We start from the raw sequence: 25,817 nt of genomic DNA, 5'->3' as shown, positions 1-25,817 counted from the left end.
TCTTACGTACCCACCACCAATCTTCATTTGATTTTGAAGTCTGGAAAATCTGCCGAAAGCTCCCAGAATGTACCGGAATCTTCACATTTGAAATACCTTTGTTTTTTGAAAGATAACCAATTTGCATCAGTCTCTTAGCTGAGGGAAACTCAAGGCCACCCCTCACTCTATTCTTCCTCTTCCCTTTCAATCTCTAATTTTTCTCTTATTTGCTGGAACCCACGCAGGCATGCTACTCACTAGAAATAAGAGGAACATTGCTACATTTTAAAGACTGGTAATATAGTTTGTACGTCATGATATTAGTTCTACTTCTGCCATGTCATCCTTTATTGCCAACATAGTTTTTCATGTTTGACTATAGATGAGGTAGCAGATATCAGTACCTGGATTCTGTTTGTCAGTGGCAACTGGAGAGTGTAACCTCGTTTCACCCCAATCCCTAGAATGAGAAAACAAACAGTACGGTCCTGGATCAAAACAGTTAGGCAAGGGAACATCAGAAAGTTTTGTTAATTATAAATAGTCTCTCTAAAAGTAAGCACATGTGGTTTTCAGTTCCAGTCATGACAGGGTACCTAGTATTGGGCCAACCCTCCTACTGAAAATTAAACAAGTGAAACAACATATATGAAACAACTGTTAGAAGGCATTGGCAAGTAGTGAATGCAGGCAGGACTTGAGGAACAATGATTCTTGAGCGAAGGGCTAGGAATGGGGTAGAGGTCAGCTGGGGAATAAAGATGAGTTTTATTTGGGGATTGCCAAAGTGTCTGGGATTTGAAGGACAAAGCCCCAGAGGGGAAGAAACTTAAGAGAAAGAGTCCAAAAGATCTGTATACAATTTCCTCTTAAATTTTAGTCTGAATTCTAAGCAGGGCGTGTGCAGGATGAGACTTCAAGAAACCAACAGAAAACAGCATCTGGGAGGGGAAGGAGCTGAGCAAAGATTTAATAAACAGGACACAAAACGCTAATCATAGAGGCAAAAAATTGATAAATTAATTGCATTGAAAGTAAGGACTTAAGTTCCGATTTACAGTTTATGAAGCTATTTTCCTTTTAGAAGCTTTATTGCTTTACCTCTCCCGTTTGAATTTATGATTATGTTTTTGTTTGGTTCTATGGCTCTAACAATGATTCTGTAGAGGAAACAGAACCATACAATGTGGTATTTGTAAATGGGGTGCCTTTACCCACTGCTCACGCTCAGGGGTTTTGAGCAGATTCGGTTCAACTCCTCATATTTTAAATTTTGGGAACGGGGTTCCCCACCGCTATTCCAATGGGTATCTATGGCCACATTGGGTGAGGGTGGAGGGCTGATCAAAGCAGAAAATGTCAAGCAAACGTGTCCTGTGACCCAGATAGCATCATGCCTTTTGGATAGTCAATGGTCAGCAGTTGGAGGCTGAAAGCTGACAATGTGAGGTCCTTAGCAGATACTGAAGGGAAGACAAGTAGTAGTAAAATACATCCCAACTGAATTGATTCTTAACAAAGAAGATGTTAATGCTCAAAGTAATAACTCATGAAAATTAAGTGATGATGTAATAATAAAGGGATGTTGACTCTGATAGTAATGGCCAGTAGATGGCTATTTCTGTTTTCCATAAGGAAAAAAATATTGTATTGCTAACATAAAACTGCCTCAGTGGTTAAACGTTTCTTTAATTGTCAGAATAAAATTCCAGACTACTTAAACCTTAATGCTGGTTTTTCAGAAGTATTTCTCTTTATTATTCTACAGGTGACTTCAGTTTCCCTAGGATGAAAATAGCAACACCAATGCTTTTTTTTTTTAATTCTTGAATCATAAATGTAACTAAGCCTTCAAGTCTAGCTATGACATTGTTTTATTCATGTTATGAATTAAATTTTATTTTGTATTTGTTGGTTAATTGAATAACATCTGCTACCTATATTTAGAGTATGTCTTTTCAAATAATGACATCACATTTCCAGGCAATTTTAAATAAGTCCAACTGATTTGAAGTAATCAAAAAATGTAGACCAAAAAACTATTGTCATCAAGTGAGATTTTAGACAGTATAAGACAGTATAAGGTGGAATTTATGTCTCAAAAATTCCAAAGGTATTTGAAACTCCATTAACTTGGTATATGGCTACTGATTATAATTGTCTGGGAAATGTTGATGTATCATTTATTTCACAACTTTACATTGGCGAGCTATTCATTTATGGCTTTTCTCTTGCATTTTGTATCACAAGTAAATCATCACTAAGTCAATCATAAATGCCATCTACATATTTGTCAGAATTTAAGGTCATCATCTTTAGTTTCCTTCTCAATTCTTCAAATGTTACATTTCCCTTTGAACTGAATAATACATAGCCCATAGTGAAAAGAAAATCTCAGCTCTGATTTTATAGCTAGTTCTACACTCCTCATCAGAGGAGAAAAGGGTCTGATCTCACAACCTATTTATATAGTTTTTAAACTTTCTAAGAAAAATAAAGTTCTCTATAATTAATGCCTAGTGGTATAAACATCCCTGCTTTAGTGGTTGCCTGGTAACTACATACTGCAGGCTTGTGGGGTTGCTAAAGAGGCTGAATAAACGGAAATACTTAGATTCATTTCCAATTCAGGTGGATGAGGGGCAGCAGCGGGCTAGATTTCTTTGTTAAAATTGTTTTTCCGTAATGGTTTTGCACTAAAACATCCTTCTGCAGTAAAACTTACTCTTGTAAATGACTTCTGCAGATAAGAGTCCACTCAGCAAGTAATGGTTTAAGATTTTTAAAACATTAAATAGAACTGAACCAACACTGCTTCATTGTCCTGTATTAGCCCTAGTTTCTGTTCTTTGAGTGACCAAACTGGGGAATAATGTTCTTACTGAACCTTTAACTCTTCAAAAATATTTTATATTTGGACATTCCTTTAGCATTGAATGACCAAATGCAATTCCCAGCTAGAGGTGGTGGTAAAAGGGGCTGGGAGTGATTATAATAATATATTTATGTTTAGCTTTGGCTTGCTTCTACCTGGCAGATTTAATTTTCTAATTATGTTTTGCTTTCGTTTAGGTAAAATTAGCTTGCATTCCCTTGGCACACACCAACTGCAGTTGGTGGAGGAGGCCTTCCAAAACCATAGGCTGTTGACAAGAGTGGCTAACTAGATTAGGATTAAATTTACTGAGTGAAATCCACAAAGAGCCTAAGCACATGCAGATAATGACAAGTTGACTAAGAGGGAATGTAGTTAGGTCATATAAAAACTCATTTCTGGCAATGTCTTGGTTTCAAAAACATGTGAATACAGGGCACTCAAAGCTTGGTTTCAAAAACATGTGATACAGGGCACTCAAAGCTCATCTGTGCTCTTTTGTTAGAGTTCCTTATGTCAAGATTTGGGGCTTCCCAGGTTGGTCACCGCGGTGTAGACAGGGATAAGCATGGTCTGGAATATTTAAATTGTATAACTATAGCCTTGTGGATAGAGTCAGAAATGATTTGCTACTCAGTAATTTTGTCATTTGGCAATACTTAGGCATGATAACATATGGTTTGCTTTTTGGAGTTAACATAAATGTTGTCATTGACTGAAATAAAGAATTCTCTTATTCTACCAGGGAAACTGTTTTAGGATATGTGTAAGTTCCTTCATCTTTTCACATGGAAGGAAGCGTCCCATTGCATCATTGTGTATAACTCTTTGGGTTTTTGGTTTAGCGGGTTGGAGGATGTGGCTAGTGAGGTCGAGGCCATGGTTTAATCAGAAAACCACTTGGCTCCCCAAGCTAAGTCTGCATTTCTAGCTGCAGAAACCCATTTCATTGGTCTTAAAAGAGAATCTTGAAGAGTGTGCTATGGCTCAGCACAAATACCTCTATTACAGGATTCAGAAAATAATGAAACCAATAGTTTTCTCTGTTTGTAAAATATTCAATATCTCTCCTTCCTTTTTTTTTTTTTTTTTTTTTGGCCACACCGTGCAGCATGCGGGATCTTAGTTCCCTGACCAGGGATCGAACCCATTCCCCCTACAGTGGAAGCGCCGAGTCTCAACCACTGGATTGCCAGGGAAGGCCGTCTCTCCTTCCATTTTAATGATGAAAGAAATTTACTGATTAACGATCATGATTCATTTTGTTATATATATTAGTTTCTTTTCTTCCTGTGTATACTTCCATCTCTCTTCTTTTCCCCACCTTCCAGAAATTTTCACTCTAACCCTGGGATGTCTTTTTTTTTTTTTAAGCTGTTTATGAAGCTTCAAAAGATTTAATTTCTAGAGCCACCAAGTCACTACCCTTTCAGATCTCTTTTGGTTTGATGCTAATAGAGCCTGTCTTTGTGCAAAGGAAGTCTTTCAGAAAGAGTTAATTTGCAATCTCAACAGAGGCTAATTCTCAGGAGAGTAAAAAAAAAAAAAACCCAGCAAGTGTCCTCCAGGTGGAGAAGCAGCCTGGGCCAAGGCAGCTGGTGAGGGAGTTAACTCCTCGTGTTCTACTTCCGTGCAGTAGGGTGGGATATTCCTTTAGCCCTCAGCAGTGGGCAGTGGCAGCTTTAAGGTAGAGACAAAATGCTGTTTGTTTTCCTTCCCAGGTCCTAGATTTTGGTGGTTAGAAAATGCGCTGTCCTGTGATTTCTTCCTTTTTTTTTTTTTTAACCTGTTTATTTTTCATTTAAAAAAAAAAAAAAAGGTGAGAGGGAAGAAACCACTCAGGGATTGATTCCTTTGTGATGTGATTCTGCTTTAATTTTATTTAGACTAATAGAAGCTATTTCTTCCCAATGACGATTTTTTAAAATTGAGCTGCATGTATAAAATGAATGGGATTTGCTTCCCAGAAATACTGTCATGTCATATTCCCAGTTCTTAACTCCCAAGTGAAGTTTATTCTTTTATTCTTTTTTATTTCCCCCCCGCCAGAAGTGGGCTGGTTAATTTCTTGGGTAGTAATTCAACATCAGTACCAAGTATCAGTATCAAGTATCAGTATCAAGAAAATGTATTACATTGTGATGTGAAAATGCATTTTGAAAAGAACAAGGAATGCTTTAGGTTTCAACTTAAAATTTTTACTATCAGTTCAGCACCTAAGTTTTACTGTCAAATGCTTTTCTTTCATCTTATAAGGAATCTAGTTATTCTAATATTGAGCAATTTCAGAGAGAATATTTGATAAAAGAAAGTGGTACAATGAACAGGGATGGAAAACATAGGGCTAAGAGAGGGAGTAGCTATCAGAGTGAAGTCAAAGAAAAATAAATGAGCACCTCTGGTTATACGATACCCTGGAGGTGATTTCTAAACCTTTGACCCTTAACCCCAGGGTTCCAGGTGAAACTTCTTTCTTGATGTAGACCTTTTCTGGAAGGGAACTTTTTACAATGTATTGATCCCCCCCCCCTTCAGGGCATTTGCAGAAAAGATTTTTCTCTGCCCCATTTTGTGTCATATTTAGATCCAATTTGGAAAGTGAAGCAATTAAAGTGCGGAAACCTTTCATTAGGAGTCTGCCATTTAAAAGAATGAACTCTGATCTGTAACCCTCAGACTAAACATTCATCTTCCAGAAATTCAAGTCCAGGATTTGGTTATGGTTTGCTTTTACTTCTTTGAGACACAGCTTGAATGCCTCCATTTGATTTTGTGCTTTCAACACATTTTTGGGATCTGGTGATTCGGGAAGGCATGTACCATACGGTCTTGATAAGGTGATAGATTTTCACATCCTAGGAATTGGCAGGAAAGGGTAGGAACTGAATCCGATGTGGGAAGGGAAAATTAAGAGCTTGAGCCTAACTCACTCATCTCATGAAATACCTTCTGAGACCTATAATTCCCATAAAATCAATTTTTAGGCAAGTTTTTGTTTTCTTTTTGTTTTTTGGTGTGTGTGTCCCCACCACATGGGAGTAATTCTTTTAAATTCTCTTAAAAGTAGAGAGCTTTCTTTTACAAGCAATGACACTTAACACTTCTTGGTTAGCCCTTCAGAAAATCACTCAGCTTTGCGGTAAAGAACAAAAAGGTGCCTTGCTTCACCTTTCTTGAAAAGAGATTGTATAGAAAGGTAGGGCTGAGGGGCCGGATGTAACGTAATAAAGGGTAGCAGCACGCATTTTGATCTGGAAGTTGATGGTTTTGGGAGAAGGAGAATCAAACAAAGGCAGGCATATACACCAAATGGGTAAAAACGCCCTGGCGGCAGTGTTGGATGTAAAAAAAAATGTTTTCTTTTTTTTTTTTTTTTTTAAGAAAAAAGCAAAGGGTGCCTTCTGTGTTTTCTAGAGGTGGGCTAGAGAGGGGGCTGAAGTGAAGTACTTTCCTGGCTCTAACAGAGAATTCGGATTCGGGAGGCCGGACATTTAATCGGTCCGTCGTTGCACCACCGGCCCGGTGGGGCAGTGTCAGGCGAATCAGCTCTTGGGCGCCTTCTTTCCTTCGCCTCGCCCTGGAGCTTTGATTCTCCCCTCTGCGCTCCGGGCCTTAACCCGGCCTGGGCACGTGCCCAGTTCGCTCACCTCAAGGAGCCGGCTGATGGCTGGCAGCCCGGGGCGGGGACCAGGCGGCGGCTGGCGGCGCACCGGCGCGCAGCGGGTTAAGGCGGCGGGGGCGGCGGCGAGGGGGCGGAGGGAGCGCGGCGGCGGCCCGGCTGCGAGCGCCCGCGTCCCCGGACCGCCGCGGGTTAAGCGCCGCCCGCCGCCGGGAGGGCTGAACCCGGAGCTACCGCTCCGAGCTCGCATTCGGATCCGCTAGAGCAGGAAGATGGCGACGGACGGCGCGAGCTGCGAGCCCGACTTCTCCCGCGCCGCAGAGGAGGCGGCGAGGGCCCCGGCGGAGGCGGCGGTAACCGAGGTCCCAGGGTGGGCGCGGGGTTCCGGGGTGGCAGCCCCCGGGGCGCTCTGCCAGCCCGGGCTCTTCCGGGTGCGCTCTCCTCGGGGTGCCCCCTCCTCGGGGTGCCTCATCCCCCGAAGCCGGGGCGAGGCGGCCGTCTGGGTTGGGGATCCCGCCTGTCCTTTCCGAGCCTCGCGGGAAGCAGCCCCGGTCCGCCCGGTTCTCGGGGCTCCCTGCGTGTGGCCTCTGCACCCACTCCCTCCGCTTCGGTCGGGTTTGGCCAGGGGTGAGGGCTGGGGTGTGTTTCCCGGCGAACTGGACCCCCCCGCCCATTGTTCGCCTCTCGCTGCGCGCGTGGCTGTGGGCGCGTGTCTCGGGGGTGCCTGGCACCTCTCAGCGGACCCAGAGAGCAGCGAGGGGGAGGCGGGTTGGCGCCGAGCAGGTGTGGGGATGCCCATTGTGTGTGTGCGTGTGCGTGTATTCATTCGTGTGCCCGAGACCCCTTGGGAGAGGCCCCATGCCCAGCTGTAGGCGCTGCTGCCGCTGAGCGCCGGCGCTTTGGGTCCCAGCTGCCTGCTACCCCATCACTTGGTGATGGGGATTGGGGTTGGGGCGGGGGAGGTGTCCTCGTTCTTCCCGAGACGATGCCCGTGCGAGGTGGAGGTTCAACACCTGGTATCAACACAGTGTGTTTCTTCTCTGGGGTCTAGAAGCCAAATGAGCTTCCATCCATCGCTGGTCCCTACTTTCACCCCCAGAATCTCCCCGTGCACAGAGGCTCAACGGTTGGTTTCCAGCCCGTACCTTAGGGGAAGGCTGGTCCCACATTTCCTGCGTGGAAATGTTTTTGGGGTTTGGGAAGCAGCTTGGCAGGAGCTGCAAGAATCTGCAAAGAAAGGCAGCTCTGGCAGCGCCTCCCACCCTTGGCGCGATTCTGCTGCTCCCCCAGGAGATTCCGGGTAGGATGGAGTGAGCCGAGCGTGGACGCCCCTCCGTTTTTCCCACTCATGACCTGACCGGCGTCGGTGAAGGAGCAGCTGAGGGCAGGGCCAGGTGTGCATAGCCAGGGCTGCTTGAACTTCCTCCCCTTCCGTTTGGAGGTAGGACTTTCTGGAGAGGTAGAGGAGAGATGTGGAGGAAAGCTACTTGGGCATGAGAGGAGCTGAGCCTGGGAAGGAAAGAGAGAAACAGGGAGAGAAGGAAACACGGAGGCGGAGGGCTGCTGATTCCCACTTGTGAAACTGGCATGATTTGAAACTTTTAGGAAAATAGATTTTTCATTCTTTACGTAGAAAATGTGATCTTAAGATTTCGTATGAAACCTGTCTACTTGTGATGTAGGAAATCAGTTCCCCTATGTGAAGTAAAATAAAGAAGCTAGCTATTAAGACAACAAACCTCTCCGAGAAGTTGAAGTGATTGGGTACCTTCATCCCCAAGAGATGGTAAGGGGAGGGGAGTGAGAGAAAAAAGAAAGAGGGGTGTGTTTCTTGTTTCCCAGGGAAGGTTGAATTTGTTTGCTTAATTGACTTAAAATGGGTTTTTCTATTACCCTCAGTATTTTAATCACCTGACAGTTAAACCAAACAAAAACAGCTGAGTTATGCTCTGTAGCTGACCTATAGTTTTATTTGGTTAGATTATAAACAGAGCCTTAGACACTAGGCAGATTTTTGTGTTAACAAGTTCAGTGTTCCCTTTCTGCTGTTTAAAATTTGCAGGAGCCTGATTTTTAACTGCTTATAGGTAGAAGTTTGATCATTTCACCCTGGTTGATTTGAATAGCCATGAAAAAACTGTGAAAGTGAAACTCCTTTGCTATTTCCATAAAATCCTATAGGGTTCTGAGGAGATGCAATAAGAATTCTTAATCTAGTATTTAAAAAATGTTTGGTACTTTAGTGAAATTTTAATGATGGCTTCTTATGCAGTAAACTGGACATTTAACTTTTCACTTAATAAAGTACGGTCCGCCTATGTCAGCCACTTGACCTATAGACTGATTTTTTAATGAAAGAAAAGCTAGGTTGAAGAATATTTGTCATTATAACTGCCTCTTATCTAATGATTAAAATTTAAAGGCATGTTGACGCATTTTGAGTTTATGGCAGCTGAGGACTTAATTTTTTAGTGGATAATTCTTTTTTGAATTTTAGAAATCTATTTCATTTCAAGTTGGTTTACTTATTATGCATTTTATATGTGTATTTGGTAGTAATGAGTCAATGGAGACCCAAAGCAGTAGACTATTTTTGAAAGTGAATGTTTTCACTAAGTTTTGACTATTTAGATTGTTGCTTAGAGACAAGTTTAATTTATAGTTTTCAGCTTAATATGATTTTCAGTGGAGTGTTTTAAATTTAGTTTGTGGTCCGTGTTCTTAGCTGCTTAAATCCTGAAAGCATCCCAAGTATAAGGCTAAGGTAACAGCTACATTATTCAATAGGGTCATATTAATAGTCTTTGCTGTGAACCATGCCGGAGACCTGGGTTATTTTCAGCGCCTTAGCCAAATGTGATGACTCTTAGACTATATTGCTATTTCTACTCTGAAAATAACTCCTAATGGATAAGGCACTATGGAAAACAGAAATCTTCCAGCTTTTTATTGTCACCAAAGAATTTAAGAGTGAAAGGAAAATGTAGATCTTTTTAGAACTATGTTTGGGAAGCTGACCAACATTCTTGTCATTCTGGGCTTTTCTGGAGCAACTAATATACAAAAAGTAGATATAAATTTTGTGGTCATGGTGATAGTGACAAGAAAAAACTTGGACAATTTTTTTGTTAAAAATGCACAATAGTGATGTTAAACAAATTAGCAGCTGGCATCTTGAAAATTGTGTTTCCAGGTGACAGTACTCAACGTAAATGCAATAAAAAGAAACGTTTTCGCCAATTTTGCTAAGCTTTCTTTAAAAAATTAAATTACAGTTATGTGGCAGCTCTAGAGTATTGGAAGTTTCACAGTATAATTTAGGTAAGAAATATTGTAGATTTAACACACATTACCAAATACATACTGAAGTGGAGACATTGTAACATCTTTGCTGTCCTAAAGTAAAACATTTCAGTGCTAGAACCTCACATGCACCAAGGAATCAAATCAAAGACCATGGTGTCATGAGAGGCACAAAAAATTTGCATTAGTAATCTGGAGAAGAAGAGTCACAGGCCAGATTCCTAGTGGAAAGATCTGGAAACATTCCACAGAAGGATGGAGGACTTGGGCAGGGAGACTGCAGGTAGCTGTGTACAAGTGCGGCGGGTTTCTAGGGTTCCCTGAGAGGGGGCCTGGGGCAAAGATGAGCATAGAAGTTTCAGTCTCAAGTATGTGCTTTAGAAAAACTGCTTAACCGTTGAAGAAATACGCAAAGATATTCCCCAAAGATCAGAATATAACTGAGTTTATCATGATGCTTCTTACTTTGTTTATTCTTAAATAGGTTATATATTTCTGTTTGCATCTGTTTTTTGGACTTTATTATTGTTGTTGCTATCACTGTTATATTTCCCACAGGAGCAATTTTGTTTAGAGAAAAATATTTGTCCTCTTCTATGATTGAATACATGCCTAGGCTAGACTGCCAGTTGGTTTTATCCTCTTGTGTTTCACATAACTTTATGAGGTGAGAAAATGGTTCACAGACTTAGTACTTAGCCATTTACAAATATCTGCTGTTGATCATATGCACAGCAAGGCCCTGGCTGGGAGAAAGCAGCCTCTTATTTCAAGAAGAGCAGCGTGGGTTTCATTTGTAAAAGCTAAGGTTTCTTAGCACAGTTCCAGGCACATTGTAGATGTTCCACCAATATTTATTGAATGAAGAAAATGAACACTCACCAAGAGGCTGTGTCATAATTCTTAATGTTGATTGGCTAACTAGAAATTTTACTTCACGTGTTACTAGATTGTGATGAAACTGTTGGCCTGCAGTTTGTAGTAATTAACATTATAGATGTTAGAGGGCTCTTCTTGTTTGAGAACAATGACCCTGATTCTTATGATTTTGGGTTTTCATTTTTATATTGTCCCCTTCTAAGCTGCTTTTCTCAATGATATTTCAGATACTTAACAGATTTTTTTTTTTTTAATTTTAATTTAATTTCCAACATGGTTAGTTTTCCCTTTAAATTTTCCCTCTTCAAAACAATGGTTGAGGCTGGGGATGCGTGGTGGAGGGATGGAAATTGCACCCCTCCCATCCCGAATTCTTCTAACAATAGAGTCAAGGCCAAATCACCCACTAGGGTGTGGAGGAAGGGATGGTTGAGAGGGGATCAAGAAGGAGATGCAGGGAAGTTTGGAAACAGGAAAAGGAAGTAGAAGGAAAGATTGGGCAGGAAGGAGGTTTGCAATAGTCTGCACATGTCTAGAAATGTGGGACTAGAATTCAGCTTTGAAGGTGCCCAGGAAGGATGGACAGTTTCTCTCCCTTCTGCCCCTGCATACTTTACCACCTAAGCACTGTCTAAGTATTGCTTTAGAAGGAGACTTTATTTGAATGCACTTGATTGTATTCTCCTCTGTTGGAGCTCCTTTGCAGGACTAATATAACATGGAAAAGGAAACTTGTCTTTGATGATTAGGTAAAGAAATGGAGAACAGTTACAAGAGAGATGATGATAATGATGACATTGAAAGCAGAGGATTTTAAAATTTTTACTTTAATTTGTTAAAATAACTTGCACAAAATAATGAGATCATATTATTATTATTTTTTTTAAATTAATGGAAGTTCTGTTTTTTTTTTTAAAGATTTATTTTATTGATTAATTGATTGATTGATTGATTGCTATGTTGGGTCTTCGTTTCTGCGCGAGGGCTTTCTCTAGTTGCGGCAAGCGGGGGCCACTCTTCATCGCGGTGCACGGGCCTGTCACTATCGTGGCCTCTCTTGTTGTGGAGCACAGGCTCCAGATGCACAGGCTCAGTAGTTATGGCTCACGGGCCCAGTCGCTCCACGGCATGTGGGATCTTCCCAGACCAGGGCTCGAACCCGTGTCCCCTGCATTAGCAGGCAGATTCTCAACCACTGCGCCACCAGGGAAGCCCCATGAGATCATATTATTAATGCTGTGCACAGTGTGGTGCCATCCATGTAGAAATCCTGGTTTTAGAAAAAAAAATTGCTGTCTTGGAATAAATTGTTAGTAAATAACCAAATAGGTTGAACATGGATTTAAAATGTTATTATAGTAAGTGCAGTAGAGCCAACATTGTTATGTGGAATGGACACTTGTTTGCAAATGATTTGGTTTTGACATTTTTATATTTCATTGAAAAGGCAACAAGGTAATGCCAAAGGCCTGAGTTCTTCTACAGAAGGGCCTTGTAACTGTAAGAAGATCATTTAGTCGCTCATGTCTCAGGTCTTCACTTGAAAATCAGCGTGCTGACCTTTGCCACCTGCAGATAATTGAAGTGATAGTCTTTAATGCATTCTAAGCTCCTTAAAGGACAATTACTGGATCTGGGTGCCAGCTCACACGTGAAAATGATCCATGTCCCACATAGGGGTGTTGTTAACATTGAAAAACTGAGTTAGATGGAAATAGACATTTGCTTTATCTGAGATGTGGTCCTTTTCTTTTTCCAAAGTAAAATTGGAGGCTGAGAGGAGATCTAAAGGGAGGAAAAGGGAGGTAGCTGCACTTAATTACCAGAGGCTGCCGCCGCTAACTGAGCCACTTTTGTGCTTTTCATTCCCATTTTCTCGAACTTGAAATTAATTACATCCATTACCAGGTTTCCTTCCTGACAGTCTGTTTACTTGTTGGTTTTACTTCCTTCTAATACACTGAGTTGCTTGTCTTGCATGACAGACCCCAGGTGGCATGGTTGATTTGAGGTGCATGGCCATGGAGAGTTGATCCCAAGTTCTCAGCATGTGGCTTTAAAGGCACACGCCAAGTTGCCCTACTTTAGGTTACTGTAAATGGTTTTTGAAAGATGAATGAAAATGATTCATCAGTTACTTAGTTGCCCCTAGAGTGGGCCATAACATTGTATCTTAGTAAGACTAGTATATCCGTTTACACATCATTTACATGGTTTGTGTTGTTATACTGAGAGAAAGAGGCATTTTCACACCAAAAGCGGGAGGCATATATGTTAGGTAAAATCATGTAAAGATGTAATACTCTTGCTGTCCTGACACTTCTAGTAGAGGTGAGAAAATAGAGTAAATATGGATAAGTAAGTTTAATGTAGTGAGGAAATACACAAGGCAGGGCATGATTAATTGTAAATAAACGAATAGAACCGACTCTAAGACTGAATTGAGAAAATGAGAGATTTATGTCTCTGGAAAGACATAAGGAAGTGGGATTCGAGCTGTGTCCTGAAGAAAATGGGATTCAGATGAATTAGAGGAGAAAGGAGGATTAGGAAGAACGAAATTAGAGGTGTGCAGCCCTGGTCAGGAAAACTCTTACCTCCGTGTAGAGAGAAATCAGGAGGAATAATCTCAAAGCAAGACATAACTGCAGAGATTTGAAGTAGTTTTAGACCATGGAAACACATACTTTTCATCGTGAAAATCCTTATAACTGGCCAAATTCACATTTTAAAAATACTGTAAGTGTTCTTTTTAATTTTTTCATGTTAATGATAGTGTTCAAATTTTGCTTTTTCTCCTTAATCTCAAGATGAGTTTCATTGCTTTTCCCTTCCCTACAGCCTTTTTTATTCATTCCCAAAGCATAAACCTTGCTTACACAGAAAGTTCTAAATGCATTATTAATTATTAGTACCCACTATTAAACTGGGAGGAAAATACATTTCTGTTACTTCTGAGTAAAGAGGCAAAATCAATTTTCTTCAAATATTTCTCAAAGGCTTCAACGAATGACCTAAATTTCCTCAGTCCAGTAATCCAGTTACTCTGATGGTATGTGAAATCAGGACATTTGGTGTCTGGAAGAGATTTTAAAGATCACTTAGTACAGCATTCTCATTTTACCGCTGAGAAACCTGAGATCCAAAGAGATGAAATAGGGTTCTTTCAGTCCATCTGCTTTCTCAGGTACCCCTCCTCCCTCCCTTGTAAATTCATTGATCAAATGTAGGCACAACCCACTAGATTTGAAACTGGAGGAGATGCTCTTGGTGTCTGTGGGAGAAGCCAGAGAACATGTTTGGCTTTGTGTCTGGTCACTAGATTTTCACCATAGCTGATGTGTTTGGGCAAAGATCTGAGGGACACTTCTGCCACTGTGACTCATAATAACTCCTGAAGGCTTTTATGGTACCCATCAATGTGCTCACCCCATTAATTCCTAAAGGATACAGGTAAGGGTCTTCTGGCCCTTTTTGGCTGTGACTGTTGAATTCCCTACATAAACCAAGTATTTTAGATTTGTTTCTTTCAGGAAGAGGTGGGGGGAGAGTGACAGTGGAGGAAACTTGGTATTGGCCTATGTTCAGTTCTGGCAATTTAAGATGACAGTTCAGCCAGGTTCTATTTTGTCATCTTCCTCCCTTTCCCTCCCTCTCTCTGAGCCTATAGGAGAATATCCAGAAGAATGCCATCCCCACACCTGCCCCACATAATTCAGAGCTGTTGCAGACTGCTGTGTTGAACAGGAAGAGTTTGAGGTTGTGTCTCCTCTTTCATGTATATATGCCCCAAAGAAGTTTTTCTATCTGATGGCCAGACTCTGGATTAGTTTAAGCTGCCTGTGCCAGATTTTTAAAGCTAGGTGTTAAGAAGTGCTTTTCCTAGAGTACTTTCCCTGGCAGACATCAAACATGACAGGCAGGGGAGTGGCCTGTGGAGCTGAAATCTACCAGTTTCTTTTTTTCCCTTTACTTTCTGAGTGCCTTGCCATCACTAAAAAATGAGATTTGGATTTTTCTCTGTGAATTAGGAAAAGCTGTTGCAGTAGTAATAAAGCTTAGTCTCTGAACATGTCTGCTTTGTTTTTTTGGGGGGTGGGGGGCATGGGTATCATGTTTGCTTAGGTGCCTTTATGGAGATCCTAATTTTTTATGTGAGTGTGGCATTTAGATCTATCCAGTCTTGTCTCTTCTTTTGAAAATTAGGTTATCAAGTTAGTCTTTTAAAATATTACATGATTTATCACAAAAATGAGAGGATGAGAGGAAACTTTTATAGGTGATGGATTTGTTTATGGCATAGATTGTGGTGAAACTTTCCTGATTATATACTTACCTTCAAACTCATCAAATTGTATACATTAAATATGTACAGCATTTTTATATCAATTTAACCTCAAAGTGGTTTAAAAATTATACAAGTTAGAATAATTATTTTGCTCTTAAACCAAGAAACTTTAGTAATTGCTTTTTCTATATCTAAGTACTTTTGTACTATGAGGGTGTCAGGTCAGATAAATGACACTTAATATGAAACAATAATAGAGTTTTTTTAATGGGATTTTTGCTTCTGAGCTTCTTTATTTTTCTAAAAATACCAAAACGCTTTGAATTTATTTGTAAAATACTCAGTCCTAAGACCTGTAACATAATTCATGTACTTTCTTTTATCCTGTTTTGCCAGAATAGGGGATGAAAACATCAAGTATTGGAGAATGACCCTTTGAAAATATTCTTATAATATTTTTATGATTGAAGGCCAGGATTAGAAGTGTATTTAGTGAGGAAGTGGGGGTGAGACGTAGGGGAGAGAGAAGCAGGCAGACAGATGCACTCTATGTTTAAAATAATACATCACAATATATTTTGATGGGAGACAGATTTTTTTTTAACATTCTCTGTAACATAATTTATGGTTTAGCAAGAATCCTTGTAACAGTGTTTCTTTAATGAATTTTCCTTTTTATTGACGGTGATATATTAAAAAATAGAAGTGTTGGTTGCAGGTCACATGTTGTGATGTTGATGATGATGGAACCAGGGCAAGCTCTCCTGACTCTAATGTGAATCAGAATCTTGGCAATGTCTTTCATAATTTATTAGTTTTTAAAGTGAAGTGCTTTGCTTATGAAGCTTCAGGGAAACAAGGACAATAAAATGTACAATTAATTAAAATCTTTAGAACCACCAGCAGCAGCATTAATAAAACGTTACCATCTAAAGCACATAAGAATTGCAGCTAACTCTCCCATCTCAGTGGGAAAACCCAGGATAAAAGAGTCTTTCATCATAGTCAGTAAACTGAGTTTATTGGACTTGGGCTGATAGATTTTCAAAGAAATAGGCTCATAGCCAATAGCCCTCCTCCCTACATAAAACATCTGGGTGCTCTCAGCTTTAATAATAACAGTCACCTGCCTTTATTTAGCACTTCATTGACATGTTCTTTTTTTTTTTTAATCCAAGTATAGTTGATTTACAGTGTTATGTTAATTTCTACTATACAACAAAGTGATTCAAAGTGAATGTATATGTATATACATTCTTTTTTTATATTCTTTTCCATTATGGTTTTTCATAAGATACTGAATATAGTTCTCTGAGCTATACATATACAGTAGGACCTTGTTGTTTATTCATTCTATATATAATAGCTTACATCTGCTAATCCCCAAATCCCACCTCATCCCTCCCCCAACCCCCTCGCCCTTGGCAACCTCAAGTCTGTTTTCTGTGTCCGTGAGTCTGTTTCTGTTTCGCAGATAGGTTCATTTGTGTCATACTTTAGATTCCACATATAAGTGATATCATATTGCCTTTCCCTTTCTGACTTACTTCACTTAGTATGATGATCTCTAGTTGCATCCATGTTGCTGCAGATGGCATTATTTCATTCTTTTTTATGGCTGAGTAGCATTCCATTGTATATATGTACCACATCTTTATCCATTCATCTGTCGATGGACATTTAGGTTGTTTCCATGTCTTGGCTATTGTGAATAGTGCTGCTGTGAACATGGGGGTGCCTGTCATTGATAAGTTCTTGTTTAATCCTCACAAGAACTTTGTGGGATAGATGTTGGGGTTTCTTTTATATAGATGAGAAAACAGAGTCAGATAAGTTACAGAATGCTTCTCCAAGTATCATCTTTGGACCAGAACCACCAACAGCAGCAGGAACACACAGAAAGGCAGATTCACAGCCCCACCTCAGAATCAAACTTCAAGGAGGGAGCCCAGCAATCTGTGTTAACAGATTGTTAATCTCCAGGTGATTCTTCTGCCTGAATTTGAAAAGAACTGGGTTATAGGACTTAGGTGAAACAACTGTGAATGGGAGCAGAATTTAAGCCCTAGTATATTGGACTTTACTATTCACAGGAACATCCATAAGTTAACCTTCCAAACAAGGGTCTCCCAGAACTATCCATCCTGTAGGCTTGCTATAGGTTTTTTTCTTTTTTTCCATCCTTAGCCCCTGCCTTTACAAATAACTGCTCTGTTGAATGTATGTGCAAAAAGAAACAGTTTTGAGAGGAAGATCCTTTTAAAATCTTTCTTCAGAGAGCCAGCTAGCTCTGGTCTCTTTCCCCTTTATACCATCATCTTCTTCCAGAAGGTTCTTTGGAAACTGAGAAGTGACCAGTTCTGGCCACACCTGTTTGGAAGTCCCTGGAATCATTTATAGGCTTTGCTATGTTTACTTCTGTGTCATCACAATGATAGTACGGTGTCAGATACATAGGTGCTAAACTAGTTCTCATTGGATCATAGATAGAATAGCACTGTTTTCATCTCTAGAATGTTGGCACCATGCTGACAAAGTGTGCAGACAAATCACAGTACTTGGTTGCAGTTTTGCCGTTTCCTGGTTGTGTGACCTGCGTGCATTATCCGACTCCTGAGTTGTGGTTTCCTAATCTGAAAAATAGAGGGGATGATATCTATCTTACAGGTTAGATTTGGTTCTTTGAGAGTTCTTTGGAAACCACTGGGTGCTAGGCAGATGCGAAGGCATGTTCGGAAACGTCCTGAAGACTGGCTTCTGAGGTCGGGTGTCCTGAGACGTTTGGGGATGAACCTGTGTTCCCCTCCCTCTGATGGTGACTGGGTTTGTCAAATGAGTCTCCACGGAAGAGAGAAGTGGGCTGTGTGCTGTAGAGGAAGCTGGGGCTGTGGACTCACCCAGGCCCGGCTGTGAGCACGCTAACCAGTCATCTCTCAGCTTCATCTATAAGATGGCTATCAGGAGACCTGCTTGTAAAAGTTGTTGTGAGGAAAGAGGGCAGAGTTGGAGACAAGAGAGTTGGGAACCAGACTCGCCTGACCACAGGCCCAGATGACTACATGTGGGTGGCAGGCCAGGCCTCTTCTAAGCACACTACATGTGCGTGTGTGTGTTCGGTTGGGGGTAGCACAGAGCGTGCTTCTTCTAAAGGGGCAGCTGCTACTTGGCTCTACGGATTATTACCCTGTGGGAATGTGAATCTGGGGTTACCCGGTCATCTGAGTTTGGAGGGGAAGCCAGCGATCTGGATTTTTGGGTGACATCTTTAGATTTTCTTAGCACTGACTGAATAAAACAAAACACTTTGTGGCCCAAGTAACACACATCTGTGGGCCAGATTTGGCTGTAGGCTGCTAGCTGCTGGCCTCTGCTGCAGAGTGTTCTATAAACATGACCCGTTATTATTGGAAGTCCTGGAATTAATAATAACCTCACAGGAGCCTTTATGTTGGGGCCCTTCGAGCAATACGTTCGTGCTCTCTTTGCTACCCTCGCAACTTCTCCCCAACACACACTGGACCTGTTTTGATACAAACTCCAGGGACTTTAAATTTGTATTGCACAGTATAATTTGAAGAGATCCTGAAGCCAGGTGGGTAGGCAGGCTGGGAAAATAGATCTCCATAGTGGAGAGATTTGGGATATTGGCACTGTGGTTTTTACCTCTCCTCCTAGAAGGTCAGACCGTGGATTGCTGCCAAACGGGGCCCCTCGGGTTTGCTGAGCCCCTGGGATAAAAATGGTCCATTGCATACCGTTAGGAAGTTTTTTCATTTTTTAAAATTTGTGTTACAGAAGAAAGACTTTGATGTGGACAACCTCAGTAAATCAGAGCTTCGGATGCTCCTCAGCGTGATGGAAGGGGAGCTGGAGGCCAGAGACCTCGTCATCGAGGCCCTGCGGGTAAGAACCTTCTAGGGCCGAGTCCCATTTCTATATCATTTTCTTTTCTCAAATGGCCAGTGGCAAAGCTGCTGCTTCTTAATTTTTGAGTCATATAGATTTAAAATGTTACATCAGGTTAAAATGCGCTCCTTACCCCAAATACCAACCCATAACCTTGATAAGCCCAAACACACACTGAGGTCAGATGGTCATTGAAAGGAGGGGGAATGATTCTAAACGGTTTAATTTGGGGAACTCGAGAATTAAGCTGTATTGCTTCTGAAATCCTTTTATGTTTCCCATATGTATTTGGTTAAAGACATAAGTTCTCAGAAAATTGGTAGCTTGGTATCCTAAACATATGTGAGGCCAGTGAGGAAAAACTAAGAGAATCATTTATAAAAGAAATTGCTGATAATAGAGGTTTTTTCCTTCCTGTATAAATTATGATTTCTTATTTTCAGAGACTCTTGAGTTAAAAACTAAACGTTTATATGTACATATGTATCTTCGAATAGTTTTATTACTTTTTTTATCTGATCTTACAGTAATTTTTAACTTTCCATAATTTGCAAAGAATTATCTTCCAGTAAATTAGAATACCTCAGTAAAGTTTTGTTTCCTTAAAAATTATGTTAGAAAATCCTACATCAAGAAAGCTTAACTGGTCACTCCCAAGATTGCGCTTGTTTTGGTATGTGAGCCAAACTTAAGGTTTTATTTTTCTCTTTTATATTTAATACTTTGTATGTAATCAGGTGTTTCCTGACTCTTGGTCATTTGACCGAGAGGGATATATTTATTACACAGGAAGTATGGATTTATTTTTTTCACCAGGGAATATTTCCTCAAACTTTGTCTTAGGGAGTTTATTTTAACAAGTGAAACTCTGTGGAATGTATCGATAAAAACAAGGTTGCCCCCATGGGTGCTAATATGGTGGGGAAAGAGATAACAACGGTGGACGGTCAGACATAATGGAGATGGTGGACATGCTGAGAATCCAGTGGGGCAAGGGGCAGCAGTTCCTGAAATAATGAGTTAAGTACATTTTCACAACCTGGAAATTGGTATAGTGGGGATAATAATTATTCTTCAATCTGTTGACAGAGAATGATGGCCTCAGAAAAAGTGGAGTGTGGTTATACCACCTCCATGCCAGTGATGAATTGAGGGTGTTGCTTTTTGAAGGATAAGAATTGCTAAGTAGACTTGTGCACAGTTTGATAGAGGTATTCTTCCTGTTCCACTTTTGGGACATTTGCACTGTTTGCCAGTGTGTATTTTCTTGAATGAACTTTGGGGGAGACAGGCTAAGGCAGTGCATCACTCAGATCTGTGACCCGCAGCCCAAGGAGAGAACAAGGCAACAGTCACCTGTGAGGCCAGTAGTAGTGTAGCTTCTTGAGACCAAAGAGATGTGAGGGCTTCAGTTCTCCCTTAGGTATTTCTCTGTCCCTCTCTATTCACCTGTAAAAGGCGTCAGCACCGTGGCATTTCCCTCTGCTCACACAAATGTTGGAGCATTTAGCAGAGTCTGTGTTTTTATGTATCACCTTAGCAACCACATGTATTTCTCAATTTTACTTAATTGCGATACTTTCAAACTTGAGCAGAGGTAAAGGCTTGCTAATGATCAGGGCTTGCCGAACTGAAAGTTTTTCATAGAATCAAAGCATGTTGGAGCTGCAAGGAGCCTTAGGTGATATTCTAGGTCAGGATTTGCATATCTATCAGACCTAGTTTTTCATTTTCATAAAATACTTTGTATTACCCTTTTACTATGCTGAAATGAAATGTATGGAAAATTGCATATGTAAGTAGGCTATGTTAAAAATAACCAATACATTGCCCTAATTGTGATAAAAAGTAACAACAGGAGAGTAATTTATAATAAAATATTAGGTGTTTCAACGTATAACTGCTCAGGCATGACTATAGTGGAAGACATGATAAAATAGATGGCTGTTCCCACCTATTCTTATAACATTGACATGAGTGCAATCGTTGCAAAAGAATCCTGATCCACACATGCCATGTCATTGACTTGGGTACAGGGAGCAGGTTTACTATTGGTGAGGTGATTTTTCTGAAATGGTGAATGACACTTGGTAAAGTTCCCAACAGAAGCAGACATTTACATGAGAGTTGAATGGCTGAAAAATTTAGTGTTCATTAAAACTGAATTAAAACAACTTGTTTATGTGTGAAAAGAAGTTACTCTTTAGGCTCAGATAGTCATAGTGAAGGTTCTAATGAAAGGAATGAGCAAAGGGACATTTGAAAATTCTGGGGACTTCGGACAGTTCCTGACTGTGTAGCAAACCCCTAGCCCTGCTCCCTAAGTGCCAATCACTGTGAAAACTAATTGTTCTTGCTTATTTCCAAGACATCTAGGGTACTGCCCCTGTGGAGGACCACTGGCTGATACCAGTCTCTTTTATTTATAGACTGAAATCAAACAAACAATAAGGAAGCCCAAAGAGATTGAGACTTCTCAGGTTGAAAATGTGGCATGCCAGAACTTGGCATGTTTGGAGATTCTTAAAGCCTTTCGTCCCTTTTTAAAATTGAGAATTGTGATTGATTTGTTTAGATCATTGCATTTTTAGGAGTAGGTAATAATGTCATTTTCATATACCTGTCGTAGCTGTGGTAGACTCACTGTGGTGATTTACTGATTGACTATTCCCTTGGGGGCATTAGTTGGAACTGGTGAAACTAGTGAAATATTTACTTGGGTCCGTATGTGTCCTTTAGTTACCTTTTCCTTTAACAGTAGAATATAATTTAGTGACTGGCTAGTGCCCCAGAAAGAAATTGGGAAGGAGAGAGAATGTGAAACTTTTATTTTTACTTCATATTATAAGATAAACTTATTCCTAAATTAAAAGTCAAAATCTAAATTAGTAAACAGTATTCAGTTGGGAGAAATACATTTTGTTTAAAGAAAAAGTCAAAAGTACTTTCTCAGTATAGTAAAGATTTTTGAATTTAATATGTAAATTGTGATTTTCTTTTTGAGATACAAGATGCCTAATTTGTGCCCTGAATTTTATTAAAATTTAGAAATGATTTCTGTTGTGAGGCATTCAAATTCTTTAGGACTTTAGAAACTTTAGAAAGGTATTTGAGCCCAAGCTATTTTACTTTTTTAATCGTGTTATCCTGATGCTCTTGATTGTCAGGTTACCATGAAAAGTTGCATAGATCCTTGAATTAATGGCCATGGACTTGTTAGGACAATCTATAAATATGATTTTGGGGGAAGGGTGTTAGGAAATTACAATATATATTTTGGTATTTTTACTGTTTTCAGATGTTTAAGGTAAAAATATTTCTCAGTAAGTTTATGACTTTATAACAGATATAATATTCAAGACATTAATTTTTATTGGGGGGAAATTATATTTTAAAAAGAGCAATATTAGTGGAAAATCTGAATTGCATAAAGCTGCTTAAATGTAATATGTTTTTAATTTCATCACATAAGAAATATTTTGTTTTTCAATGATTTCCCCCTCATTCACATAAAGTAGGAATAAATGGTTGAATGAATATATTCTGTATCAAATAAAATCTAGAAAATACTTTGGAGTTTAATAAAGAATGTGTGCAACAAGAAGCAGCTATATTTTCTGAAAACCAAGATAGACACATAGACTTTTTTTTTTTTTTTAAGCTTTTTGGGTTTATTTATTTATTTATGGCTGTGTTGGGTCTTCGTTTCTGTGCGAGGGCTTCCTCTAGTTGCGGCAAGTGGGGGCCACTCTTCATCGCGGTGCACGGGCCTCTCACTATCGCGGCCTCTCTTGTTGCGGAGCACAGGCTCCAGACGCGCAGGCTCAGTAATTGTGGCTCACGGGCCCAGTTGCTCCGCGGCATGTGGGATCTTCCCAGGCCAGAGCTCGAACCCGTGTCCCCTGCATTGGCAGGCAGATTCTCAACCTCTGCGCCACCAGGGAAGCCCCAGACACACAGCCTTTTGAATTAAATTTAATTGAATGTTCAAGATATGAATATCCAACTTAATCCAGAAATTATTTTAATGCTCAGTGTTTAGTTCGTGGAATCCTCTGGCCCTCACTCCCTTTTCCCTCTTGCTACTAGTATTTTTACCAGCATCTTACTCAAAGGGGAGACAAAGGCAGGAAGATGAAAATGCTGTAATTATAAAATTTTAAGAGTTAAAATTGTTTTAGCCTCCATTTTTACAGGGTCTAGCCTGCTATCCTTAGCATGAGTTTATGTAAATATTATGTCATTGAAACAATGAATTCCTTGGGCAGGTAGCTCCAGATTTGCCTTCTTTTTCCATTTGGATTAGATAAATGAGAATTAACACTATTAACAGACATGGCAGTTCTTCATCCTAACCAATAGTCACTATAGAGTGACCGTATAATCCAGATTTTCAAGTCTTATTCGCACTGAAACTTTAAGAAGTTAGCCAGTTTAACATTTCCTCAGATAGAAAGCATTTGTAGCCCTTGTATCATAGGGGATATCAGATTATAGAATTGACTTGTGCAAGCAGCTGCAACAAAGAGACCCAAAGTATAAAAGATTAAATAAGTAGTTCATTTCTCACATACCATTCTGGAGGTGATTGATCTCTGCTGGAGGGGCAGCTCTGTGCCAAGTGGTCGTTCAGCTACCCAGGTGGCTTATTGCTCTCCATAGGGAATTAGCGTCCTCTGTACGGTTGAAACTTGGTCAGTGCCACCTCCACATCCCAACCTACGGTGAAGGGTGGGGGCAAGGGAGGAAATGAAGGAGAAGCAACTTCCTGTAAGCAGCGCACACATGTGCATTGGTGAGAACTTTTGTGGACGCACCTAGCTGCATAGGAAACTGGGGAATGTCACCCTCTGGCTGGCTACATGCTAGTGCTGTGGGGGAAGGGAGGAGCTTAGAGGACCCCTAACAACCTAATACAGCCCATTATCTTGGTGTAATGTTACCGTATACAGTGTCCTGGGATATGGCACAAGAAGATCCTTCTTTCTCCTTCCCTCAGTAAATATTTGTTAAGTGCCTACTTTGTACCAGGCACAGAAAGTTTGAACTGAATGTCAGTGGAGCTTTATTACAATGCCAAGATTGTTCCCATTTAGAAAATTCTTCTATCTTGACTTTATATATTTAAAATTAATTGTTCTGAGTAGTGTCATTTGGGCCTAAGTTATACTTTCTCAGGCGGTGACTCAGTATATATTTTGCCTAGAATATCTTCCTTTTTGAAAACCTGACCTTTCCATTGGGTTCAAAACTCAATTAAAAAAAATTTTTTTTAACGGTTTTGTTTTAAAGCAGGGTTTTTCGCCCTCAGCACGATTGACACTTGGGGCCAGGTGTTTGCTGCTGCTGCTGTTGCAGGGAAGGGGCTATCTTCTGCACTGCAGGACACTTTGTAGCCTCCCTGGCCTCTGTTTGCTCACTAGATGCCAGCAGCACCTCCCTAGTTGTGACAGCCAAAAAGGTCTCCAAGTCACCCCCATTTGGGAAACACTGCTGTAAAGTAATACTGGTTAAGGAAATGCCACTTTCAAAACTATATTTGCTGAAATAAATGTAAGAATTTTAATGATTCAAATATATTTTATGATCCAGTGATTTTCCTGTGAAATATTTTTTCTCAAAGCTAAAAATTAATCTGAAAATGCCCATTTTAACAAATTCCATGACTCTTTCAAAACACGCCACATATTTAAAATTGCATTATAGTTTCTTAGGCAGAACTTAAATGTTTTATTTTTAAAATTCAAAAACCTTTATGGCTGTATGGCTCAGTGCTGGAAACTTTACATAGAACAAAGTCAGTCTTTTTAAATAAAATGAAAGCATTAAATAGAATAATGTTTCAACTCGTTCTGAAAGCAGCTGCGAGTATACTACAGAGTATTGTGAGGGTTTTCCTCATATGACTTGTCTGCTAAATAATGATAAAAGAATAACATTCTGGTTTCAGCTAAGTAAAACACGCAGCCTTTTGTATTTCAAAATTCTATGATTGCAGGCAATTGATTGACCAAAACATACCCTTTTTTGTGCTGTTTATTTTAATTAACGAATGAATTTGCTGAGCAGAGCTGAATTTGTGAAACATAAATTGTTTTCTTCCCTGTCTGCTGAGATAACGCCTTTGTTCTATGTCTAGAAAAAGGAAGAGAGTTGACCAGACGTTGTGTTTTTTCTGCAAGCAAATGAGTTTTTCATAATATACAATAGCTGATGATTTTTAAATAGCATTGTATTTGGTCTAGTAGGGCAAACAGGAAATATTAATTTTGCTTTTTCGGAGAGACTTTATTTTCCCTGTTGAACATTTGCTATTAGTGAAGGAAAAAAATAGAAGAATATCAGGCAAAATACTGCTTTCTTTTTAATATTAGGGATAGGGGATGAAGAGATACAAACTATTAGGTATAAAATAAGCTACAAGGATATATTGTACAACACAACAGGGGATATAGTCAATATTTTGTAATAACTATAAATGGAGTATAACCTTTAAAAATTGTGAATCACTGTATCGTACTTATAGAATATTGTACAGCAATGGTACTTCGATAAAAAAAATATATAAATGGCATCATATGGTAAAAAAAAATGAAGGTAATGATGCCATGAAAGCAAAGTGTTTATCACTACCATTTAATACGCAACGGACGTCACTCAAGTAACATTTTCTTCCTGATTATTAATAAATTAGCAGGATATCTGTGAGAACAAATGAAAGATGAAGCTTTCCCAGCTCAGTGATGTACCATTTGATCCATACTGGGTGCAGGATAGGTTCAGGGTTACAAATGGTATGAAACCAGGAATGTACTTTTGTACACTTCGAAGATTATCATAATTTGTGGGACTGTCAGTTCAATTAACCGTTACTTTAGAATTAGTTCCTTGTGATCTGAAAATAAAGGGTGTTCCTTTGAGGCATTCTGATAATATTTCAGCCGTCTCATCTTAACCCTCAGTGG

General features: G+C 39.9%; 1 protein-coding gene across 2 annotated transcripts in view; it reads left to right on the top strand.

Annotated features, from left to right (window-relative positions):
* The first annotated feature begins 6,646 nt into the window (after positions 1–6,646).
* Positions 6,647–25,817, top strand: part of CTTNBP2 (cortactin binding protein 2) — a 154,693-nt gene continuing 135,522 nt past the window's right edge. For both annotated transcript variants that reach the window (XM_061198674.1, XM_061198675.1), the window contains exons 1-2: positions 6,647–6,829; positions 18,742–18,849. In XM_061198674.1, coding sequence (XP_061054657.1) covers positions 6,749–6,829; positions 18,742–18,849 — 189 coding nt within the window. In that variant the 5' untranslated portion in view covers positions 6,647–6,748. The remainder of the gene's footprint in view (positions 6,830–18,741; positions 18,850–25,817) is intronic.

Source organism: Eubalaena glacialis, chromosome 8, assembly GCF_028564815.1.
Source record: "Eubalaena glacialis isolate mEubGla1 chromosome 8, mEubGla1.1.hap2.+ XY, whole genome shotgun sequence".
Lineage (NCBI taxonomy): Eukaryota > Metazoa > Chordata > Mammalia > Artiodactyla > Balaenidae > Eubalaena > Eubalaena glacialis.
Note: the sequence above shows the minus strand (reverse complement) of the source record. Positions and strands in the feature narration are given on the sequence as shown.